The sequence below is a fragment of the Eleutherodactylus coqui genome, chromosome 5, assembly GCF_035609145.1.
Source record: "Eleutherodactylus coqui strain aEleCoq1 chromosome 5, aEleCoq1.hap1, whole genome shotgun sequence".
NCBI classification, from domain to species: domain Eukaryota; kingdom Metazoa; phylum Chordata; class Amphibia; order Anura; family Eleutherodactylidae; genus Eleutherodactylus; species Eleutherodactylus coqui.
The window spans coordinates 49,038,056-49,061,530 of NC_089841.1; the positions used below are offsets into that span (position 1 = coordinate 49,038,056).

The window sequence follows — 23,475 nt, forward strand, 5'->3', positions numbered from 1 at the left end:
AGACTGACCCCCCCCCCCCCCCCCCCCCCCTGTACACGTGGCTCACTGCTAATTTTTTTCGCTGTTGAAAACCTGCATCTCATCCGCCACATGTGGACGTGCGCTGAAGTTGCCCCTGCAACGTTTCCACAATGAATCAGATGCAATGAGGGCCGTAAAGAATTTATATTGACTTGTATGGAAAGCTATAAAGCCGTCGCACACGCCTGTATCCTCTGCCACACATATATACAGCATGAGAGATGCATCAAAACTGGTGCAAAGAGAAAGTGCAATAGTTGCCATAGGTAACCAGTGATTTGATTGGTTGCCATGGGGACACCACTCCATGTTTCCTTCATTCAGTACTGATAACTCCCCAGTCTGTGACTTCTGTCTCCTCCAATCTATTTATATGGGAGGGATTTTAAAAAAAACAAAAAAAAAAAACTGCCCATAGCAACCAATCACATTGCCGTATTCATTCCGTATTCTGCTCTCGCAAAATTAAAGCGGTGCTGTGATTGGTTGCTATAGGCAACAAAAAACAGTTTTCCTTTGAGACAGTAGTATACCCTTAAGTGAAGCCCTGCCCTCTCAATCTCAACCAATCACGAGTCACATCCTGACCGCCCTGGGAAACAAAATCACCGCCGCTGACTGACAGCTCCCGCGTCCAATCACGTGGTGGTTTCCTGGTGAGTGACACTGGGCACCGCCCATCAGCCGGGAGACGGTGCGGTGGGTGTGGTCAGAGTATCCGCTGTGTACCTGGCTCCGGGCGGCGGGGACATGCTGGGTTTGGGCTCCGGAGGGGCGGCCAAGTCCCCAAAGCAGCCGTCATTCGTGTCGTACCTGACCCCAGAGGTGAGTGCCACCCTGCCCAGCGCCAGCTAGCTCATGTCCGTGCCCTGCTACCAGCTATTGACCGGCCCGATCAGTGGATGCCCCTCCTCACACCGCTGCCCACTGTCAGGGTATCCCCATCTGTGTATGGCAGCCCGGTACCACCGTGACAAGTCCTGACACTGCAGGGTACGGTGCCCTCTGCTGCCCAGATTGTCACTGTACCATCTCGTCACACCATGTCCTGGCACTGGTGATTAGCAGTATTGTACCCATCACAGCAGGTCCTGACATTACTGCTGTACCCATTATGCCCCTTCATGGTAACCAACAGCGCTATGCCAATTATGCCCCTTCTTGACTGTTCTGATGAGCGCCTTTCTTAACAGTCAGGTTTTCTGTTTTCAGGCCAGTGCCATCCTCCCACTAGTGACTGGTGCCAGTCTACACTCTCACCATCCTCCCACTAGTGACTGGTGCCAGTCTACCCTCTCTGTATACCATCCTCTTACTACTGACCGGTGCCAGTCTACCCACTCTAGATACCATCCTCTCACTCTTGACTGATTCCAGGCTACCCACTCTGTATACCATCCTCCCACTAGTGACCGGTGCCAGTCTACTCTCTCTGTATACCATCCTCCCACTAGTGACCGGTGCCAGTCTACTCTCTCTGTATACCATCCTCCCGCTACTGACCGGTGCCAGTCTACCAACTCTGTATACCATCCTCTCACTTTTGACTGGTGCCTTTTTACCCACGCTGTATACCATCCTCCCGCTACTGACTGGTGCCAGGCTACCCACGCTGTATACCATCCTCCCGCTACTGACTGGTGCCTTTTTACCCACGCTGTATACCATCCTCCCGCAACTGACTGGTGCCAGGCTACCCACGCTGTATACCATCCTCCCGCAACTGACTGGTGCCAGGCTACCCACGCTGTATACCATCCTCCCGCTACTGACTGGTGCCTTTTTACCCACGCTGTATACCATCCTCCCGCTACTGACTGGTGCCAGGCTACCCGCGCTGTATACCATCCTCCCGCTACTGACTGGTGCCAGGCTACCCGCGCTGTATACCATCCTCCCGCTACTGACTGGTGCCAGGCTACCCGCGCTGTATACCATCCTCCCGCTACTGAATGGTGCCAGGCTACCCGCGCTGTATACCATCCTCCCGCTACTGAATGGTGCCGGGCTACCCGCGCTGTATACCATCCTCCCGCTACTGACTGGTGCCGGGCTACCCGCGCTGTATACCATCCTCCCGCTACTGACTGGTGCCGGGCTACCCGCGCTGTATACCATCCTCCCGCTACTGACTGGTGCCGGGCTACCCGCGCTGTATACCATCCTCCCGCTACTGACTGGTGCCGGGCTACCCGCGCTGTATACCATCCTCCCGCTACTGACTGGTGCCGGGCTACCCGCGCTGTATACCATCCTCCCGCTACTGACTGGTGCCGGGCTACCCGCGCTGTATACCATCCTCTCGCTACTGACTGGTGCCGGGCTACCCGCGCTGTATACCATCCTCTCGCTACTGACTGGTGCCGGGCTACCCGCGCTGTATACCATCCTCTCGCTACTGACTGGTGCCGGGCTACCCGCGCTGTATACCATCCTCCCGCTACTGACTGGTGCCGGGCTACCCGCGCTGTATACCATCCTCCCGCTACTGACTGGTGCCGGGCTACCCGCGCTGTATACCATCCTCCCGCTACTGACTGGTGCCGGGCTACCCGCGCTGTATACCATCCTCCCGCTACTGACTGGTGCCGGGCTACCCGCGCTGTATACCATCCTCCCGCTACTGACTGGTGCCGGGCTACCCGCGCTGTATACCATCCTCCCGCTACTGACTGGTGCAAGGCTACCCTTCTCTTGCTTACTCATGTCCCGCTGTGCCGCCTTCTTACCTGTCTGATAGTTCTAACCATTGGCAATATACCCATTCTGTATGTCATCCTCCTGGCAGTCCTAACAGGTGGCATTATATGCTGCATGGTGCCCCTGCATCCCATCTTATACCTACTACACACCTATATTGGCATTCTTCCTTCTTACCAATCACCCAGCTTACCCTGAACCTTGCTTTTGTACCCCATACAGACCTGGCATGTGGCCGCTTGGGTCCAACAGGTTCTGGATATTGTCTATAGACTATTGCCCCTCTTGTGCCAGCGTCCCCTCTAAGCCCGCTCGGTCCTGTACGCTGAACGTTTGTTCTCCGTTTATGTACCACTTCACGTTCACTGAACTAATTGTTAGGTGTTTTTCCGCAGGCCAAAATCTCATTAGTCGACTAATTAGGGTGTGAGGTTCTCCGGCACGTGTGTATCTGAAACCTCGACCGCTCCCCAACGCATGCTCCTTGGTGGCTGAGGTCACTGACTGCAGAAATACATGCGAGCGCTCTTCGAGTGACTTTGCTACAACACAGAATGTGTTCTCAAAGACTAAACCCCACGAAGACCCGCAGCGACTGTTTCATCGCAGATCACTCGCATGTATTTGTATTTTCGGAAACCAATGGGAGGGTGAGAAAAAAGAAAGGCAACCAATCGCTGCTTGGTGTGAAGCGCACGCAGAATGAGCGCGCACCCCCTGCAACCTTGTTGTCCGCTCGTTGGAAGGTTGTTTACACCAGACGGTAATCAACCAGCGACTACTTTTAGGTGAGCTGAAGTGAAGCCACTAGTGAACGAATCTTTGCAGGTCACGCAGTTGGCGGCCGTGTTTACGTGAAACGGCTCTTATTGTGATAGGGGTCCCGGGATGTTGATGCTGTCGCTGATATTTTGACTCCTGATTAAGGACGTTACTGCATCGAATCAGGATGGCAGACTGCCAATAGTTTTAAAACTATTTTTGCTCCTCTGCAGAATAATTACAGTTTTTGCAGAACTTTGTCAGTTGTGAAACTTTCTTGCCAGTTGATGTCCTAGTAAGACCTGTTTGCCGGGTTGGAGGAGACAGGTGTGGCTACGGAGAGGGCAGGTACGAGGCGCTGCTGTATGGGACACACGGAAGCTTTCTGGAGGGCCTTTTGCATGGCTCGATGCTCGGGCAAGAACGTTTAATTGGCGGTCATCATCTGAATGTGCAAACTGCTCAGCTGATGAACGATCACAGTTTGTTCATCAACTGATTGGCTCGTTTACGTGAGAATATTACGCCGCCATTACACTCATGCAAAACACAGGCGGAGAAATGCTGGACTCGTCATAGGGATGGATGTGAAGCGTCTCGGTGCTGGCCGCAATGTAATAGCACTTTAGGCTGGGGTCACATGGGACAGAAATGCTGTGAATCTTCGTGCGGACCCTCTGCATGGAAATTCCGCATGCATTTTTAAAACTGAGACTAAGCAGCAAGGTGGACGAGATTTGCGAAAAACTGCGCTGAAACTGACGTGGCGCAAATTAAAATCCGCGGCGCAGTTTTCGTTGCAGACTCTCTTTTCTCTATGGGGAGAGATTTGCGCAGCAGAATACAGGTTGAAAAGCCTTTCCGTTGCGGAATTTCCGCGCGGTCCCACTCCGGACATTCCACCGTCCCATGTGACCTGAGCCTTAGGGTATTGCAGATGTGGTGGAATCTGCAGAATGTCTACATCGGTGCAAGCCTTGATGTAGAATTCACACCTTCATTTGAAGAGGTGGAATCAGTATTGAGAATCGGGTGCTGTAATTGGCATAATGCGGATTTAATTTCCGCACAGCGGGTCCATTTATACAGCAGTTTTTTTGGGTTTTTTTTTCATTCCTGCAATGTGAGAATGAAATCTTTAAAATTTCATTCACTTTGCTGCTGCTGTAAATGTCATGGATTTTTCATGCAGAGGGCCCATATGAATAATCCATAGACAATCTGCCCGCGATGAACTGAATATGCTTAATGTGCATCTGTGGACCGTCGCTTCGCTACCTGGAGACGCGCGGATTTTGATGCAAAAATTTCTGCATCTTGCAGAAATATTCCTGACAGCGCCCTTAAAATGCCTGCTGGTCGGCTGCCCAGCTCTCCGACCAATGATAGCGAAGTGCGGATGAGGGTTTTGTATTGACGATTTTGTTCACATACGCCTGATCGTCTGTTGGTTTACGCATTATTAACGCACGCATCGCCGACATAGGTGTGCCTTTGCATGGCTAACACGTGTAAAAGCGTCCTTAGTTGTCTGCATTGTGATCAGGATCACTTGTAACCAGCTCCTGACCGGCGTGCCCACATACAGACTCCGCTCATTCATGGCTGCCCATAACAGCATGATCTTGCTGAACTTACTGGCAAGATCGCGCCTCCATTGGCGGCTGGGCTGAGTCTGAGCCACAAGTTGGTACCTGTATTGGGAACGGAGTCTTATTGGTTCTTCTGCTGCACTTTGACACTTGCCGTTCTCTTTAAATAAAGCGACAGTCCTCCACCTATTTCTCTATCTGTACTACGAGTCACTGGCAGAGCTGATCAGGGTGTGCTAGGACCCTGCAGCTCTGCTGTGGCAGGGGGATCTTGGCTGTCACGTGACTGCTGGCTCGCGTAATGGAAGAAACCCATCCACTTTCACTTCTTGGCATTCAATGAGTACTATTTACTAAGGAAAGGAGTAGGCAGAAGGGGTTAAAAACTGCTTCTCCCTTCTCCTTCAGGTTCTCAGCTGTTTCTGACAGCTGACAACCCGATCTGTTTCTGACTGATTACAGAAGCAGGGGCTTTAATCCTCCGCCATATTTTTACTATTGGCCGGGATTAAAGCCCAGGACCAAGCGCTGTAAATTTACTGTGCTTGGTCCTTAAAGGGGTTGTCCCGCGCTGAAACGGGGTGTTTTTTTTTTCAAATAGCCCCCCCGTTCGGCGCGAGACAAACCCGATGCAGGGGTTTAAAAAAAAAAAGGATAGTACTTACCTGAATCCCCGCGCTCCGGTGACTTCTTACTTACCTTGCGAAGATGGCCGCCGGGATCTTCACCCACGGTGGACCGCAGGTCTTCTCCCATGGTGCACCGTGGGCTCTGTGCGTTCCATTGCCGATTCCAGCCTCCTGATTGGCTGGAATCGGCACACATGACGGGGCGGAGCTACGAGGAGCAGCTCTCCAGCACGAGCGGCCCCATTCAGAAGGGAGAAGACTGGACTGCGCAAGCGCGTCTAATCGAGCGATTAGACGCTGAAATTAGACGGCACCATGGAGACGAGGACGCTAGCAACGGAACAGGTAAGTAAATAACTTCTTATAACTTCTGTATGGCTCATAATTAATGCACAATGTACATTACAAAGTGCATTAATATGGCCATACAGAAGTGCTGAACCCCACTTGCTTTCGCGGGACAACCCCTTTAATGGGTTAGTATTCTCCACTCTTTGCTCTCGAGGATGTCAGGTACCCGATGATATATACCATATTTGATGGTTCTGCCACCAAAGTACGCAGGCTTTGGATACGAGCGTTTTTTTTCTTATTCTAACCCTCACTGGCTGCAATCTAATTAAGAACCCATGAGAGGCGTTCTTGCACAAACATTCCTGCTCTAAAAACAATAGCTGCTTCTTGGTGGAAACCTGTGCTTGACCTCTCAGAAGCTAAGCGGCTCATGCCGTGGTATATGGTTAACGAGAGACTAACCGCTTTAGGCTGGATTCACACGAACGTATATCGGCTCGGTTTTCACGCCGAGCCGATATACGTCGTCCTCATGTGCAGGAGGGGAGGATGGAAGAGCCAGGAGCAGGAACTGAGCTCCCGCCCCCTCTCCACCCCTCTGCACTATTTGCAATGGGGATAGTTGGGAAGGGGGTGGGGCTAATTCGCGCCACTTAGCCCTGCCCCCGTACCACCTCCTTTCATTGCAAATAGTGCAGAGGGGCGGAGAGGGTGCGGGAGCTCAGTTCCTGCTCCTGGTTCCTCCATCCCCCCCCCCCCCCCCCCCTGCAGATGAGGGCATCGTATATCGGCTCAGCGTGAAAACCGAGCCGATATATGTTCATGTGAATCCAGCCTTAGGGCAATACGCACTGAATGGAACCCATTGATTTTGTTCACATGCGTGTATTTTGCAGTTCGTTCGTAAAAAAAATGTAGCATGCTCCATTTTCTTGTGCAATTGCACTGGGAAAGATACATATTGATCGAATTACACTAACTGCCCATTTCAATAAATGGGAGCGTGGTTGCATGTGTGTTTTTTGGCGCAAAAAGTACAGTCAACCAAGTGCGTGCGCTTAGGCTCCTGTAATGCTGGCCTTATTGTTAGATTAAAAGGGGACGTTCTCACAGATTCGTTCGCCATGGGTTGACTATATTAGTCCTGGTCAGTCCTCTTTATAGGTGTATGTAGAGTTCTCCAGTTTGGCTCCTGGTGACTGTTAAATTCCCAGTCCGGCGCGCACCTCGTGGACCGATCCTCTGCTCTTTTTTCCTCTCCCCTTTTTCCCTCTGGTCTTTTCCTTACTCTCTTGTTTTCCTTCCACTGGTGTTTTCTCCTTTCCCTACTCTTCTGTTTCTTTTTCCATTCTCCTCTCTCTTTTCTTCTTCTTTTCCTTTCACTGCCCAAGATCCCTTTCTACAAGACGTTAGTGTTTTCGTACCCCTTGGGTGCTGCAATGTGTTTGCTTTGTTTCAGTGGACTTCCCGAGGGGTGTTCAGTCCACCCCCATACCGTTTCTGGGCTTTTTGTTTTTAAGAGAGCAGATAGTTTGACAAATTGAATTCGGTCATACTACTGATGATTCATACTGGCGTCCTTGTTGCTCATAGTGTGAGGGTGCCTCTACACTTGCGGTAAAACTGCGTGATGCGAAAGTTAGTGAGTGCGCAGAAGTATAAAACCAACGGTTTGCTTCACATTTTCTATGTTTTAATTTATGCAATGTTGTGTTAAAAAAAAGTTGCGGCATGCCCTATCTTTCTGTGTTTTTTTTGTTTTGTTTTTTTATTGCCTATGTTTCCCTATGGGGGCTACCTTTTATTGCATCACAAAGTACGAACTTGCAATTTTCGGATAATGCGTTTTTAACATTAGAAAGTCCTATTGACTTTCGTGCTTAAACATTGCGGCAAAATTGTGACCACCGTTATGAAGGAGCCCTTACCCTCCTGTAGACATTACCTTGTGTTTAGTTGTTGCCGGGCCGTTGTGTACGCCTGTTCTACTGATGCGCCTTTTTATTTGCTGATTTGCCAGATCATGACAGTATTTCTGCCTTTCTTTGCCTTTTTCCCTTCTCTATCACTATGTATTAGAGATGAGCGAGCACCAAAATGCTCGGGTCCTCGTTATTTGATTCGAGCTTTTCATAAAATTCGAGAGCTCTACTCGAGTAACGAACCCCATTGACTTCAATGGGAGACTCAAGCATTTCTTTCCCTCTCCTTCAAGCCAGCCACAAACTACTGATGACGTGCGCGGCGGGGAGGGCCAAAACTGGGGTGGGGTTGAACACGGCGTGATGCTCGCTCGAGTAGCAAGCACCATCGAGTATGCTAATACTCGAACGAGCATCAAGCTCGGAAGAGTAAGTTCGCTCAACTCTACTATGTATCCATCCCCAAGGTGGGAACTTTTGGAATTTCTTTAACCCCTTAGTGACGGAGCTTTTTTGCTTTTTTTCCATTTTTGTTTTTTCCTACTCCCTTTTTAAAAGATCGTAGCTCCTTAATTTATCCATCGACGTAGCTGTATGTGGGCTTGTTTTTTGCGGGACGAGTTGTATTTTTCAATGGCACTATTTATTGTACCATATAATTTACTGAAAAACTTTTTAAAAATTCTTAGCGGAGAGAAATGGAAAAAAAACGACATTCCACCATCTTTCGGTGCGTCCTGTTTCTACAGCACACAAATTGCAACAAAAACGACCTGATATTTTTATTCTAGGGGTCGGTATGATTACTACGATACCAAACCTGTATAGTATTTTTTTTTTTTTATTTTTTTTTTTGCTGTAGTACTTTATTTATTTTTTTTTAAGATATTCAATTTTTTTCAATTATTTTCTGCGGTCATTTTGTGCGCGCAATACCTTTTTTATTTTTCTGTCGACGTAGTTGAGCAAGGGCTCATTTTTTGCAGGATGTCCTGAAGTTTTCGATAGTATCAATTTGGAATACATACGACTTTTTGATCGCTTTTTATTGTGTTTTTTTCTGGGAGACAGGGTAACTAAAAAAGTGTATTTCTGGCGTTCTTTATTTATTTATTTATTTAGTTTTTTTCAGACGAAAAATAATGCACTACTTTGATAGATCGGACTTTTACGGACGCGGCGATATCAAATACATATTTTTATTTTATGATTTTTGATTTTTTTAATAATGGATAAGGCAAAAGGGGAGTGATTTACACTTTTATAACTTTTTTTTTTTTTAACAATTAAAAAAAACTTTATTGATTATTTTTTTTACATTATTTTGAAGTCCCCCTGGGGGACTTTAACATGCGATGCTTTGATCGCTCCTGCAGTATGACGTAATACTATAGCATTACGTCATACTGCTTTTTTACAGGCAGTCTTTCAAGCCACCCTGTGTGGATGGCTTGATAGGCAGTCTGCTAAGGCAGCCCTGTGGCCATTCATTAGGCCCCCGGCTGCCATGACACCTGCACGGCTCCCCCGATCTCACCGCCGGGGGGGCGTGCGGGACCCCCAAACAGCGTTCGGGGGATTTAAATGCCGCTGTCAGAATTGACAGCGGCATTTAAAGGGTTAATAGCCGCGCCCGGCCGAGCGCAGCTATTGCCCGCGGGTGTCAGCTGTAATAAACAGCTGATGCCCGCGCTGTATGGAGGGAGATAGCGGCGCTACCTCCCTCCATACACGTCCTGCAACAGCAGGACGTAGTTTTACGATAGGGCTGTCACTAAGGGGTTAAAACTCAATAAAACTTGCAAGTTTAAAAAATGGGTAAATAATTCAACATTAGTAGAATTTTGCCAAATACTTTTCTGAAATGATGCAACTATTTTGCACGCTAAAACCACTGAGCCACCATTTACATCTCGGTAGCCCCTCTGTGGGGGCTTCCATTTAATGCCCTTTGCAATAATGCATATCGTGTGCTTATTGACATATTTTGGTCCAACGTACTTTACTTCTAAGGGAGAACACGGTACCTCAAGGAGGCGCCATATAGTACAAAGTTCAGTGTATATCTGTTGATAACTTTCAGAAGTCCCCTGTGTTCTCCCCTAATAGTACCTACTTCAGTTGGGTCCTATAGTGCACACCGCCGTGCAGGCCAGAATACACAGGGTCATGATTTCATGCCTGCAGACATTCATGTTGTCATTACTTGATGCCTCCCTATAAAATTGCTGTTTACCATGGAGACTATATTTGGTTTAGTAAATATGAGGAGCACATGACACACGGGCATGATGAAATACCCACTGCCAGGCATTCCTGCTGTCGCTGTCTGCAGTGCACAGCTACAGAACTGCTGTCATCTGAGATCATTATTAGCAAAGCAGCGGGGGTCTGCTGCTCGGGACCGCCGGCAATCACCTGATCTTTCCTGTGTATGAGGCTGTTTTACAGCTCCGTACATGTGTAGTGGCCCCAGCTAGTATTGCATGCTAAGTCCTTTTTAAAGGGAACCTGTCCGCACTTCTTACTGCGGGAATGATCACTCACATCTGTCTAGAAAACTTATTTTTCCCATGTTTCTTTATAAATCCACACCTGAGGAATCGCTATTTAAATAGTTCCTGCACGGCATCTAAATTAGTGGTCTGGTGGGCAAACAGAACTGTCCTGCTTCTCTGCAGACTACCCCGTAAGTCCTATTCTGCTTTTCTCAAGCAGTGCTGCAAAATTTTGTGCCACCGTGAGGTCACTGAGTGGCACAGATTAGCACAGTGATTCAGCCCACAAATAGAACGAATGATCTGCAGCGGCGGGAGACTTTGCAGCGCTGCACGAGAAGGAGGACTTCTTGCAGGAAGGGACAGAGTCCGGCCGCGCACCAGACTGCTCTGCCCAATTTACAAGCCGCGCAGGAATCCTAAATAACGATTCCTCAGGTGTGGAGTTATAAAGAGACATGCGAAAATACATTTTCTAAGCAGGTGTAGGCGGTAATTCTGGCGCTGAGCTCATGGGGTAAAAAGTGCTGACAGGTTCCTTTTAAGGGTTCAAGATCTTTACTGTTGTCAGTGAATGAAAACCATAAATATCTGTTTTTTTCTCCATGAAACAGGAGATTGATGTTAAAGAAAAGGCAGAGCAAGCGGTGAAGATTGACGATGTTCTGCTATTACCAGGTAACTTTTTTATTTTGTGCTTCTCGTCAATGTTATTTGAAAGGAACGTTATCAAATAATTATTATATAAATCCTTATATACAAATAATTTATTATATAAATTCACTATAAACATGTTAATGTGTCTTTTATGTTTGGGAGGGAGGCTGCATTGTGTTCTTTTATATGTGGTTATCAACAGAAAAAATATGCTGTTTTCAGCTTTGCTGTGTAGGCTGGGACAGAATGAGCAGGATCATTTCACTAGCATTACAGGCAAGGGGTTTAGTAATTGCTCTGTTGTATGCTGGAGACCTAGATAAGGCAGGATAGTAATCTATATCTAGCTAAGTTTCTGTATGCAGCTTCCAGTATATGGAGGAGGGGCTGTAGAATTGAGAGGCTATTTGTCTATGGACACTCCTGTTCATTTAATACCATTCATTGCAGCTGCCGTTAGGCGCACACAGCAAAAACAATTTTTATTCTATTTTTTTTTTTTTCCACATGCTTCCCACCAGACCTGCTAGTAAAACTGGTGGCAGGGGCATGGGACAGAAGATGGAGAAGACTAGTAGCGCTTCTCCCTTCCTGCTGCTGTGCCAGTTCTGGGGGAGCAGCAGGGCTTTTGTCCGCTCTGCTGGTCCACTTTATCAGGGCTCGCTGCTCGCTGACAACATGGTGAAAGTGCTGTCAGCTCCGAAGCTCCTGCTGTAAGATTGAGTCTAAAGTTGGGGCTTATTCAGACAGCGTTAAAAAAATGAAAACCACATCCTTGAAGACTGACAAGAAATGGACATGTAACCTGACTACCAGATTGTGCAAGAAATTTAGGAGGAACTTTAGTTACGCCGGCATTTCCAGCGCTGGGCTTCGTAAGATTTCCCACAGCGTATAGTTCACTGAATGCAAGAAGAGGTGCGCGCCTCCTCATATATTCAGCGCATCCCGCCTCCTCTGTGCCTTTACAGACCTGTATGTATAGTTCAGACCAGGTGTGCATTTCTGGCATAATTTTCACCAGTTTGTGGCATAAATTATGCATAAATCTGTCGGTCCGGAATGGCCGTGCCCCTCCCAACAAGCCCCACCCACCGAAGCCGGCACAGGAGGAAGAAAAGTTGCAATATTTCCGCGCGAGCATGGCTTGTGACTTTTCTCTGGCATAGGCTGTTAATAAATGTCCCCCTTAGTCCTCCAGCATGCAGCGTATTGAAACACAACAAACGACTGAAAATGTTTAATGACCACTGATTACAAAAATAAATGTTTAATGACCACTGATTACAAAAATGTTGCCCCTGACCTTATATGGATTGCCTTTAAGTTTGGCGAAATCAAGATTATAACTTTCTGCCATATTGTCCAGCTCTACGGTACACTTGAGTCTTGAGAACCGTCTGATCGAGATCCCCCACCTTAGGCACCTTCTACACGGACCAATCAATCATACACACAAGTGACCCAGGACAGAGTTCGCTCGTACAGCCCGTTTATACAGGCATACATAAATTGTTCACAGTAACGTACGTGTACCAGTGAATGTGAGCTCCTAAAAAAAATCGCTGTTCAAACCCAACGGTGTGCAAACGAGCTAATTATTATTTTATTGCCTGCATAAAATTAGGAACAAATGAGAAGCAAATTAATTCTTCAATCTTTGGCCGTGTTTACACCGAACGACTATCGTTCAAAGTTGTATGATCCAATGTTTTTTGTTTTTTTTTCTTTTTTAATGCTAATCCTTCCATATAAAAGGGCGCTACTAATGTTTCTCTCTGATTGTCTTCCTTGCTGTGTCCTCCATTGTCCGCTGTTCCTGAAGGTTATTTCCTCAGAGGGAAGCGCCCCGCTGTAGTCGTTCTTGTGATGTAATCTGTATTCAAAGGAAGGAAATGGTTAGAAATAAACTTGTATCACTTGTGACCAAACCTCTGCCTATGTATTACATCACTGCTATAGCGCAGTAGAACTACCCACATCTTATTAACTGCCCTTCTGATTCTAGCCGTCCTGTTTCCTCGCTATAAAGATAATCGGGGTTCGCACTAACGAAGAAAAAAAAAGTTGTGGCATACACAGAAATTGTACAACCCCGCAGAGTTGCGATGGCAAGAAGTGGTACAGGGGCTTCCTAAATGTGGCATTTAGCCCAAACTTCCTGTTGTTCACTGTCTATCCCAGACAACTGCCATAACTATATTAGTAAATCTTTGTCGGCGAGTTCCAAATCCCCTGCTTCCCTTCACATAGCAAATGATAAATCTTTGGCTGCCTGATGCCGCCACTAGAGGGAGCTCTGTGCATGTGGATTTATACAGCTACTCTAGATCTCAATGGGGGCTGTAAAATCAAGCATTTGTTTATAAAACTTAGTCTAAGGCCTCATGTCCATTGGGAAATTCGGGCCCGCATGGATTTTTCATGCAGAATCCCATAGCGGGTCCCTTCTTTCCCGCAGACATGAGGCCAATAAATTTGATTATACTTGCCTGTCTAGACGCTGCGGGTCTCCCGTCCGTCCCGGCTGGATCTTCTTTCTGCAGCCCAGCGGATGTGCTCGGCACGCCGTCAGCGTGCCGCGCGCAATCGCCATGCACATTTTTATTTAAATTTTTTAAACTCCTGCTTTCCCACGGCACAGCACAAATACAGCTGCGGGTGTGCCGCGGGACCGGACTGCTTCCATAGGCTTCAATGGAAGCCGCGGGAGCCCTGCACAAAATAGAGCATGCTGCGGGTCGTTTCCTGATGTGCAATCCGCGCGCCAGGGAAAATGACATCTGCAGGTATTTAATTACCTGCAGGTGTCCATTGATTACCTATGGGCACGGATCATGTGTGCGGGACACCCGTACGGATTTCTAAATTCCATTTTGCCCGTGGACATTGGGCCTAAGTGCTCAATGTTATATCGGTGGGAGTCTAACCTCTGGGACCCCTGGCGATCAGCAGAATGAATGGCCCATAGCGCCTCTTTGCTTATACAGTGCCCTACATATGAGTGTGGTTGTGCCCGGTACTGCTGCCTGGGCTCATTTATTTGAATAGTTTGGATTAAACACAGATGGGTTGTTCTCATTCACTGATACAGCAAACTGAACGATCCTGTTGTGTATATTTTTTTTTATCTTTGTGTCTAAACTGACGCCTGAGCAAACTGTGACATCGTAACCTCATTCACTCGGGCGAAGGATTTCTGGCTCCGTGTAAGAGCACCCTCATAATAATGGCTGCTGTGATCTCGTTCTGCAGGTGAGATGCTCCTCTGTGAAGCCAACAATGTATTTAAGATCACCCAGGATGAAACGTCGCAGCGAGGGGTCTGTGGGAGACTCATCTGCACCAACTTCAAGATCACCTTCATATGTGAGGAGGGAGCGGAGGATAACGTGAGTGTTCTGCTGCTCGGCCCTCTATCTTGTCGGCACGGACTTTGTTTTCCCTTACATCAAGTCCTTCAGCCGTCGTCTGCTGGAAAGTTATAATGGTTTCTGGAACTGATGGATGACCATCAATCACATAAGGGTTGTTGCCCAATGTTTCCAGAGACCTGAATGGTAAAAGAGCAGATTAATGTCGGGTTGAAGGTTACTTGCAGCATTCTTTCCCACAAGCAAAGTGTGAGTCTCCATAACGGTGCGGGATGGAGGTGGCAACAAATTATTTCAAGCAGGAAAATAACGGCGCCACATTAATACTTACTGACTCTGAGTTCCTTATAATAAATGGGTGCAGTAAGCAAAGAACTAAAGATCAAATGGGCACATTCAAATTTTTTTTTTCTATGTGCATATATTGCCCAAAAGGCACAGGGTCTTATTTTCGGGGATGTATTATACTCACCTAGCAGGCGCAGCCAAGGCTCCTCATGCTGTTCTCCAGTGTTCCTGCAGGCTTCCGTGCAGTTGTCAGCGCCGACAGAACATCTCTGGTAACGTGGTTTGAAAACCCCCACCTCCAGCAAGAGATTACTCTGATTGGCTGAGCTGTGGCATCCAAGAACCAATCAGTTATTTAATGACGGCACCTGCTTTTCTCATGTAGTGTAGCTAGGACTTATATTCAAGGGCCCACATCTCTTGAAAATCAGGGTAGGGCTTACTATCGGGGTAGGTCTTACTTATTGTTGTGGATGCTGGTAATTATGATTTGCTTAAATATAATTATGATTGCATTTGGGTGGGGCCATGATGTTTGTATATTATACTTGTGTATAAATGTCTATATAAATATGAGGTGATTGTATTCAAAGATAAATAAAAATATTTCTCAATAAAAAAATATTTGCTTAAAAAAAATAAAATAAAATTGGACTAAAAAGATCCAAAAAGGCAGAGAATATAGGCACCTCTGACACACCGAGAATCAGAGAGTACTACATCTCACATACACCAAAGTTTATTATGTATAATATATATATTAGACACACATGACACAGAACCCTGAACAGGCAGTAAACAAAGAACATATCAGGAGGGGAAGGGAGACCTTTATTTATTTTAAATAAACTCATTTAGAAATTGGTGGCAGCAAAAGATCTCACAAAAGTTGGGACAGGGGTAACTGAAAACTGGAAAAGTAAAGCCCCCTGTCCACGGGCGATGCGAAGTCCCGCGGCAGATCGCTGCCGCCGATTCTCCGCCGGTCAGCCCTATCTGATTCGCTGGCCGCGGAGAATCGGGGCAATTCGCAGAATTGCCGCCGCGAGCGGAGTATCGCAATGCTTCTTCGCTCGTGGACAGGTGCCAGCGCTTTCCATAGCAACGCTATGGGAAGTGTTGGCCGGCATGATTCACCGGCGGAAAACCGGCGGGGACAGGCACCCTAAGTAGTAGTAGAAAATTGCCCCTCCCAGGTGTTTTTCATAAAGTTACAGGACTGTAACCAAAAAAAACATGTTGGGGTGCACACGACCTTGTTTGGCGTGACTCGCATCAAACAACACAGATACCCCACATGAGAAAAATCGCCCATGTAAATATAACTGCTCATCTGTTTGGTGAGACAATCCCTTTAAAGTGGTCATCTCGTGTAGTATTCTTGAAAGTAGCCATTTGTTAACACCCTTTCCACCTTGTTCTAGCTTTGGCCCCCACTGATCACCGTCGAACCCCCACCATTTGGATATTGGTTGTGTAACTTAGTAATAACTTCTTGAAGGCACTGCTATCACACTTTTATGACCTGTTATCTACAGAATGTTCCATAAATATCCCTTAGGTTCTCCCACCTGCCATAGATCTGTCCTATTACTACCCAGAGGGCCATACTAATAGGGAAAGATTGCTGTATGTGTGAAAGATGCTGTCAGTGTGTGCGTCTGTGCATCCTTAAAGGGAACTGTCACTAGGTTCATGCTGGTGAACCTACGGTCAGCATGTACCTGGACAGGTATGTACAGCACATCCATGCATGTTTTGTAATGAACATACTTCAAAGTACGATTTGGAAGGAGCTACAATGGAGTTTCGAGTTGAAGTGGCGGGCCGCACCGGCCTCTTCCTGCCTGCATCATGCAGCTCTCCCTCTTGTGTATAGGGAGCTGTCAGTCTGTATGATGCAGGGGGAGGCCGGTGCGGCCCGACTCTTTAACTTCCAGTTCCTTCCAAGTTGTACTTCAAAGTATGTTTTTTGTGAAGCCCCACAATCCATCTCAGCATAGAACATACACTGACGCACTGTACATACCGGTCTCTGTTTCATGCTGCCTGTGGTTCAGGAAGCGTGACCCCGGTGACGAGTTTCCTTTAATGGTTGCCGGGTTTGTCATTCTTCACTTTTTTATAATTTTTTTTAGGCCCCAGAATTCAAAAACAAGATTGTGGGTGAGAATGACATCACTCTGCAGTGCGTAGACCAGCTGTATGCAGGTACCGGAGACTCGCGTGTAATCTGTCCATTTTGGCTTTCCTGTGTTTGTGCTGCTTGTTCCTTTTGTTATTTTTAACCAAGGTTGTTTGAGGTTTTCTCCACCTTCTCAAGGTATGCAAATGGCGTTCAAGAGCAAAGTGTGCGTATGTATGTATGTATACATACATACATACATACATACATACATACATACATACATATACACACACACATGAGCCCACACTGAATGGCCACTTTATTATAGACTCCCATCTAGTAGCGCGTTGGACCTTTCTTGGCTTTCAGAAGTCCAGCAGTTCATTGCGACATAGATTGTACTGCAAACATAACAGAATGAGGTCATCGATTCGTGCTGCTTGCTCCAAATTCTGTCCCTCCCATCAGCACGGCGCAACAGAAATCTGCATTCATCTGACGAGGAGATATAATTTTTAAATTTCCCCCCCCCCCCCCCCCCCTGGAGTCTCGCCTTTCTGTTTCTCTAAAACATTAGTGGCGCTGGAACTGGTCATCGGCTGTTATAGCCCATCTGTGTTATGGAATCATGAGTTGTACACTCGGACTCATTACTTAGGGCACCAGTAACATCCTCCTCTGACCCCTTTCAGCACGGAGCTGTTTCCATCCACAGGATCCCCTTTCGTTGGATGTTTTTCCTTGCTCATACTATTCTCTGTATACTCTCCACACTGTTAATAGAGAAAACCCCCACACGGTTGGCAGTGACATCCCGGCCCGGCTAGTCTAGCACCGATGACCCGGCCTCGTTGGAAGTCACTCCGATCGCTGGATTTTCCCCTTTAATGTGGGAAACGGGGATAATTTACATACAGGGAAGCTCCAGTTATGAGAGGGCCGGGGGCTCTAATGAAGTGGCCATTCAGTGTATATCAGAACTGCTGTGCTGCATGTTCCTGCGCTGTGGAATAAGTTGGCGCTATACAAATAAAGATTATTATTCCTTTCCCATCAGTCCTCGATTAGTTATCCGCTGGAGCAGTGATAAGGCAGGACTACTGTGTCCTCCTGCTGGGGCAGCTGACTTTTTCTATGTATATTCGGACATTTGCAAGGAATTCCGTATCCACAGGAATGACAGCGCTCGCTCATCTGACCTGTACGCTTCCCTGTGGCTTTAGTTTTGTATAGTGGTTTCTTTGGTGTAACGACTCTCACTATTATAAAGTAAGACAGTCTCTTCCCGTGGGTGTGACTGAACCCGGGACTGTGATCGCTGCCCCTTGTGACACTATGTTCTGGTAGGCATGTCTTCGGCACCTGAAGACAAAGCTGCCGTGATGTTTATTTCTCAGGGTCATGACCTTACGGCTCAGAATTCCTGTATGCTTCAATAAACAAGATTAGACGTCTGGTAATATGACAAATTAATTATTAACACTGGAGTAGATAAATGGCACACTGACCTTTTACCTGCTTAAAGGGGTTGTCCCATGAAGTGACGTAATCCCCCCTATCCACAGGGGGAAATAAGTGTCTGACCAGTGCTAGTCCCAACACTCGGTCCCTCCATTTATTTCATTGTGACTGTTGAAGATAACCTGGCTGGCTGGCAACCTTGAAATCTTGTAATGGCAGTTGTATTATGTCACCCAGCTTTCCTAGAAACTGATACACATAATAACCTGATAGAAGTCTTTTGGGTCGTCTTCTCTCTGACAGTGCTTTATGGTGTGGTGTCTCATTAGGTATAAAACCTCTTCCTGTACTTCTTTTCTCATTTCCAGTGTATGACGACAAGAAAAAAGTTCTCATATCGGGTGCCCCTCTGAAAAAATACCCTGAGAGGCTGGTCATCTACTGTAAAGACTTCAGAGTGTTTCACTTCTGTCTCAGCTACGCTAAAGAGGATGAAGTGAACCGGGTATCTATAGCCGCAAGTTCTGATTGTTGCTCTATTCTCGTCCTATTTACAATATTTCCTAGTTTTGTGAATCCCCGAACTTTCCACAGAGTTATGGCTTCTCTATATACGGTAGCCCCAGTTGGAATAGTGGCCCCAGTAGTAATATAGTTACACCCCCCCCCCCCCCAGTGGCCCCAGTAGAAATATAGTGAAACACACACACCCAGTGGCCCCAGTAGTAATATAGTAAATCCCCCCCTCCCCCCTGTCCCCCACAGTGGCCCCAGAAGTAATATAGTGACCACCACCCACAGTGGCCCCAGAAGCAATCTAGTGACACCCCACAGTGGCCCCAGAAGCAATCTAGTGGCCCCAGTAGTAATAGCGACCCCCTGGAACCCATAGACTTGCCTCCTCTTGATCTTCACAGCACCGCTACTTCTCTGCTTGACACTGCTGTGGGAGGAAGTGTGTGCGCTCAGATGCCTTCTGCTCTACTCCTGTGGACCGAGAAGGAGCAGTCAAGGGAGGAGTATCCCAAGTGCACACACTCTTGTCAGTGTGTGCATCCTGTAACAGCGCCACAGAGTGATTACCAGCTGGGGGACCGCCGCACCCCAGCTGGTTATCATCTTAATGGTGACTAGACGTTGGCTCATGTGCCACCTCTGGCATGTGTGCCATATGTTTGCCTCCACAGACCTATACCATATTGCAGTATATAGTATTTCTGCCAGCATTCTATTAGGACAGACCCATCTTCATACGCAGACTATGGTATCCCTCCTGGCCTTCAGAAGGTCCTGGGTTGCCATAACACCCAAATGGCACCTCCCGATCTCACCAGCTCAAATCAGGGCATTTAAATACCTCTGTTAGAATTGGCAGTGGTTATCAGTTTTATCAGGGGGGGGGGTGTTGCTGATAGCATTGTTTTCCTGGTGGAGAACAAAGGATCTGAGCACAGCTAATAGCCTCTGGCTATTAGCCTGCACTCAGTAAAGGCTTCATTAACATACATAATTGGCATTTAATTAGCTGAGAAGCTACTTGAATACCAATTATTTTTAAAGCAAAATAATCGCTCAAAGCTGTCATTCAAACTGTAGTTTGAGCGATCTTTGAGCGATTATCTGCTCGTGTAAATGGACCTTAACTATCTTCTGCATCCCGAGATCTCTTCTTGCTGTCAGTAATTTTTTTTTGTTTTGTTTCAGATCGTCAACGGGATCATTCATCACACACTTAGTCCTAAACGACTTAAGCTGATTTTCCTCTTTTCGTACACAGAATCTGCCCCCTATTATAAAGGTGAGCACTAATGTTCTGCATATAAGCTATAATTTACCCAGGCTTTTACATGACCCTGAAAGCAGGCAAGTCTTATGACGCTCCCCCACCCCCCCAAATCGCAGCATGCTCGATCTTTGCGAGTTCCTCAGAAAGTATCGTTAATTGTTTTCAATGGGACAGGAAACCGCATCACGTGGCGTGTCATGTGCACACGAATGAAAACAATGAATGATCACATGAATGACCAACGCTTGTTGATCCTTTCGACCGCTCCGGAGGATCTCTACTTTACCTGAAGTGCTTGGAGGTGTTTTTAAAGAAAAAAAAAAATTCCTCACATCCGCGGGTAAATCACATGTTGGCGCGCACGATATTGGGCTACTTCCCTGAAGTGATGGGAGGCGTGTTTGACACACAAATGCCTCGCATCACATGTTCCCGAGTGCGATATCTGGTTTCATGGCCTGATATTGTGCTCGCCCGTGTGTAATTGCCCATAAATGCTGTTAGTCTTCCCCTTTTGTGGGCTCGGCAGCACAGACTTTGATCATATTTTTTTTTCTTGAAGCCACAAGTGCCAAGGATACAACTGCATTGTTTGAGAAGCCCAAGGACTGGCGGATGGAGTTGGACCGCACCAAGGGAAATCTGTTTTATAAAGTGTTATCCATCAATGAAGCATACAAAGTCTCAGAAAGGTGCGTGCATCAACTATGTTCCTCCCTTGTTCTCACTTGACCTTTTTTAAATTTCTTTTTTTAGACCTTTTAACCGACCTTTCTGCCTCGCCTCTTTGTGGTCTCTGTATGTTCTTATGTTGTTTGGGTCAACTCATTTATACATTACCTTTTCTACACCCCCTGCGTGGGGGATAATTGAGCATTTACAGCCTACTTGTAAAACTGTTAAACCTTAACATTAGTTGAAACTAAACCCCAGGTTATAACATTGATGGTTTATCCTCTGCTTGTTTGTGAACTACACAGAAGTGTAAATGTATCTGAGGCCAGCCGAACCGTACCTGAATACATTCCATCGGGGGACAACTAGTTGTATTATGTCAACCTGTGTAATCCTCCCTTTGTTCAGTCCCTGATAGTCCCAGCAACATGGGACTGTCGGAAATTGTGACAATGTTTGGCCTGGTAGAGGTTTTTAGGACTGCCAAAAAGTAGTATCTGTTAGGGCATACATTAGGTATTGCTGCTTGTCCAATATATATGTACGGGCAGTACTGTATGGCAGTACACTTTTAGCTATAAAACTCCTCTAATGAGACAAGATTGAAATAAAGACAAGTCACTCTAAACTTAAAAACACAACCTAATTAAACAGATTGTCTTTATTTGTACAATAAAGTTAAGCCCCCTATTAACAGGAAATACTGGACCAAAAAAAAACCACGGCAGAATTTATTTTAAAAAATATAACTTTTATGCATTCTCCATTACAAGAAAAAAAGTCATATAAACTAACCACTACCTGATATGTATCCAAAAATGATTCCTAGAAAACCATGCCTCAGCTAGGCAAGCTTTAAAGCCAACGTGATGGCTGACTGACTGAATGTGAAGCCGTCAGAAATGAAAAACATTTTTTGGATCTTTTAAAAGGAATATGTGATCAGAAAAATGGCCTGCTGTATAAATCAAGTTCTTATGTGAAACCTATTTGGGAAGCATTTTTAGTGGTGGTTTTTAAATTTAAAATTTTACAATGCAGATTTAAAAAAAAAAAAAAAAAAAGTAAAACTATCCTGCAGTTCTCACACTGACCACTAAGCCTAATAATAGTCTGACACTTTCTGTTTTGTAGAGCAAACGTTTCAGGAGTCATCTCATTATCACAGGCAGGATTACATTGAAAAGTAATGCCTATATGTAGATGGCACACGAGCCATCGTTCACTATAGGTGATGGACACAGCTCATCTCCTCCCCCTCCCTGCACAGGTCACAGAGTATGCCTACAACACTCTTCCATAGAAGTCAATGAGTTGTCTTTGATCTACAGGTTCCTATAATCCATGTGGCTCCTGTAAAACATATCTTATATGCTATTCAAACGAGCTCAGGAAAGCTCGCGACCCCCATAGTGATATACTGAGAATAGACTAAAAAACTACAAAACATTAGAAACATGTTTCACGTTCTCTAATTTCTAGTTATCTCAGAACTGGTCAGAGATGTCTTAGCTGTTATGTACACTCTGTGGTGCAGTATGTTAAGCAGCAGAATGCAGTCCTAAGCTCTCACTCACGACCTGAAGGTTGCAGGTTCAAGGTTGACTTAGCCTCTCATCCGGAATAAGTTCTACAAATACCAAGTCCCTTCCACCTTATGTCTTCTCTGCAGTGTGCACTGATAACTGCAGATTCTGCTCGCTCAGTCTGAAACATATATTCACACACAGACATGACCTCAACATGTAGGATAGTGTACAGCAGGACTGAGCAATGTAGATGTGAATAAATTGCAGTAAATCACTCACTGTTAGCTCTATCAGCACATCTGTGTGAGTCTCTCCCCTCCTTCTGTTCTTATGTTGCATTTACACTGAACGATTATCGTTCGGAAAATTGTCCAAACGAGTAAAACTCACCAATGATCATTCAGTCGTTGGCTCGTATTTAAACTAAACGACGAATGAGAATCGGGCGATTCTCGTTTACTATTGAGTTTCGCCCGGCGAAACAATCGGCTCATGCGCTTATTGTGCAGTTTAAACCCTGATCGTTTAGTGTTTGAAATAGGAATGTAAAACACAGAGCTGCACAACAAAAATCGTGCAAATTAAACACGCTGCCCGAGCCAGAACAGCGATGACATCGCCAGCTTATTCACTCAGGCGAATGAGAACCGTTTGTTTCTCGTTCAGTGTAAAAGAGGCATGAGACTTCGATCAACATGATGACTCCTCTCCTCTTTCACTTCCTGTTCTATGGTTGGACAGCAAGTTAGAAGGAAGGGAGACCCCTAGTGGCCAGCACTTTAGGGGCTTTTTTACTACAAAAAATGTCATTTTGGGTAAATAAAATAAATGACAGTTTTTGTTATCACACTGGCTATCATTTAAGTGCATGTTACCCCTTAAAGGGGTAATGTTTCTTAATGTAGGATTGGGAATGATGTGCAGCTTACCACTATTTAACAGCACTCTTCTCCTGTTTTCATAGGTTGCCTCCTTACTTTGTTGTCCCTGCATCACTACAGGAGGAGAGCGTGTATAAATTCCAGGGCAGAGGGATTCCTGTGAGTACTCATTTGCTTTATGCAGATGTTCAGGTCTGGAATGTAAAAGTGATGAAAAGTAGTCCTTTTCCTTAAACTTTCTGTTCCAGTTCAGCAATGATCAGGGCTGGTGCCGGGCT

The 23,475-nt window shown here is 46.2% G+C and overlaps 1 protein-coding gene across 1 annotated transcript in view; it reads left to right on the forward strand.

Annotated features, from left to right (window-relative positions):
* The first annotated feature begins 713 nt into the window (after positions 1 to 713).
* Positions 714 to 23,475, forward strand: part of MTMR12 (myotubularin related protein 12) — a 34,190-nt gene continuing 11,428 nt past the window's right edge. The window contains exons 1-8 of the mRNA XM_066602484.1: positions 714 to 846; positions 11,033 to 11,096; positions 14,331 to 14,467; positions 16,876 to 16,948; positions 18,695 to 18,831; positions 20,031 to 20,124; positions 20,675 to 20,804; positions 23,281 to 23,356. Of these exons, the coding sequence (XP_066458581.1) occupies positions 772 to 846; positions 11,033 to 11,096; positions 14,331 to 14,467; positions 16,876 to 16,948; positions 18,695 to 18,831; positions 20,031 to 20,124; positions 20,675 to 20,804; positions 23,281 to 23,356 (786 nt within the window). The 5' untranslated portion in view covers positions 714 to 771. The remainder of the gene's footprint in view (positions 847 to 11,032; positions 11,097 to 14,330; positions 14,468 to 16,875; positions 16,949 to 18,694; positions 18,832 to 20,030; positions 20,125 to 20,674; positions 20,805 to 23,280; positions 23,357 to 23,475) is intronic.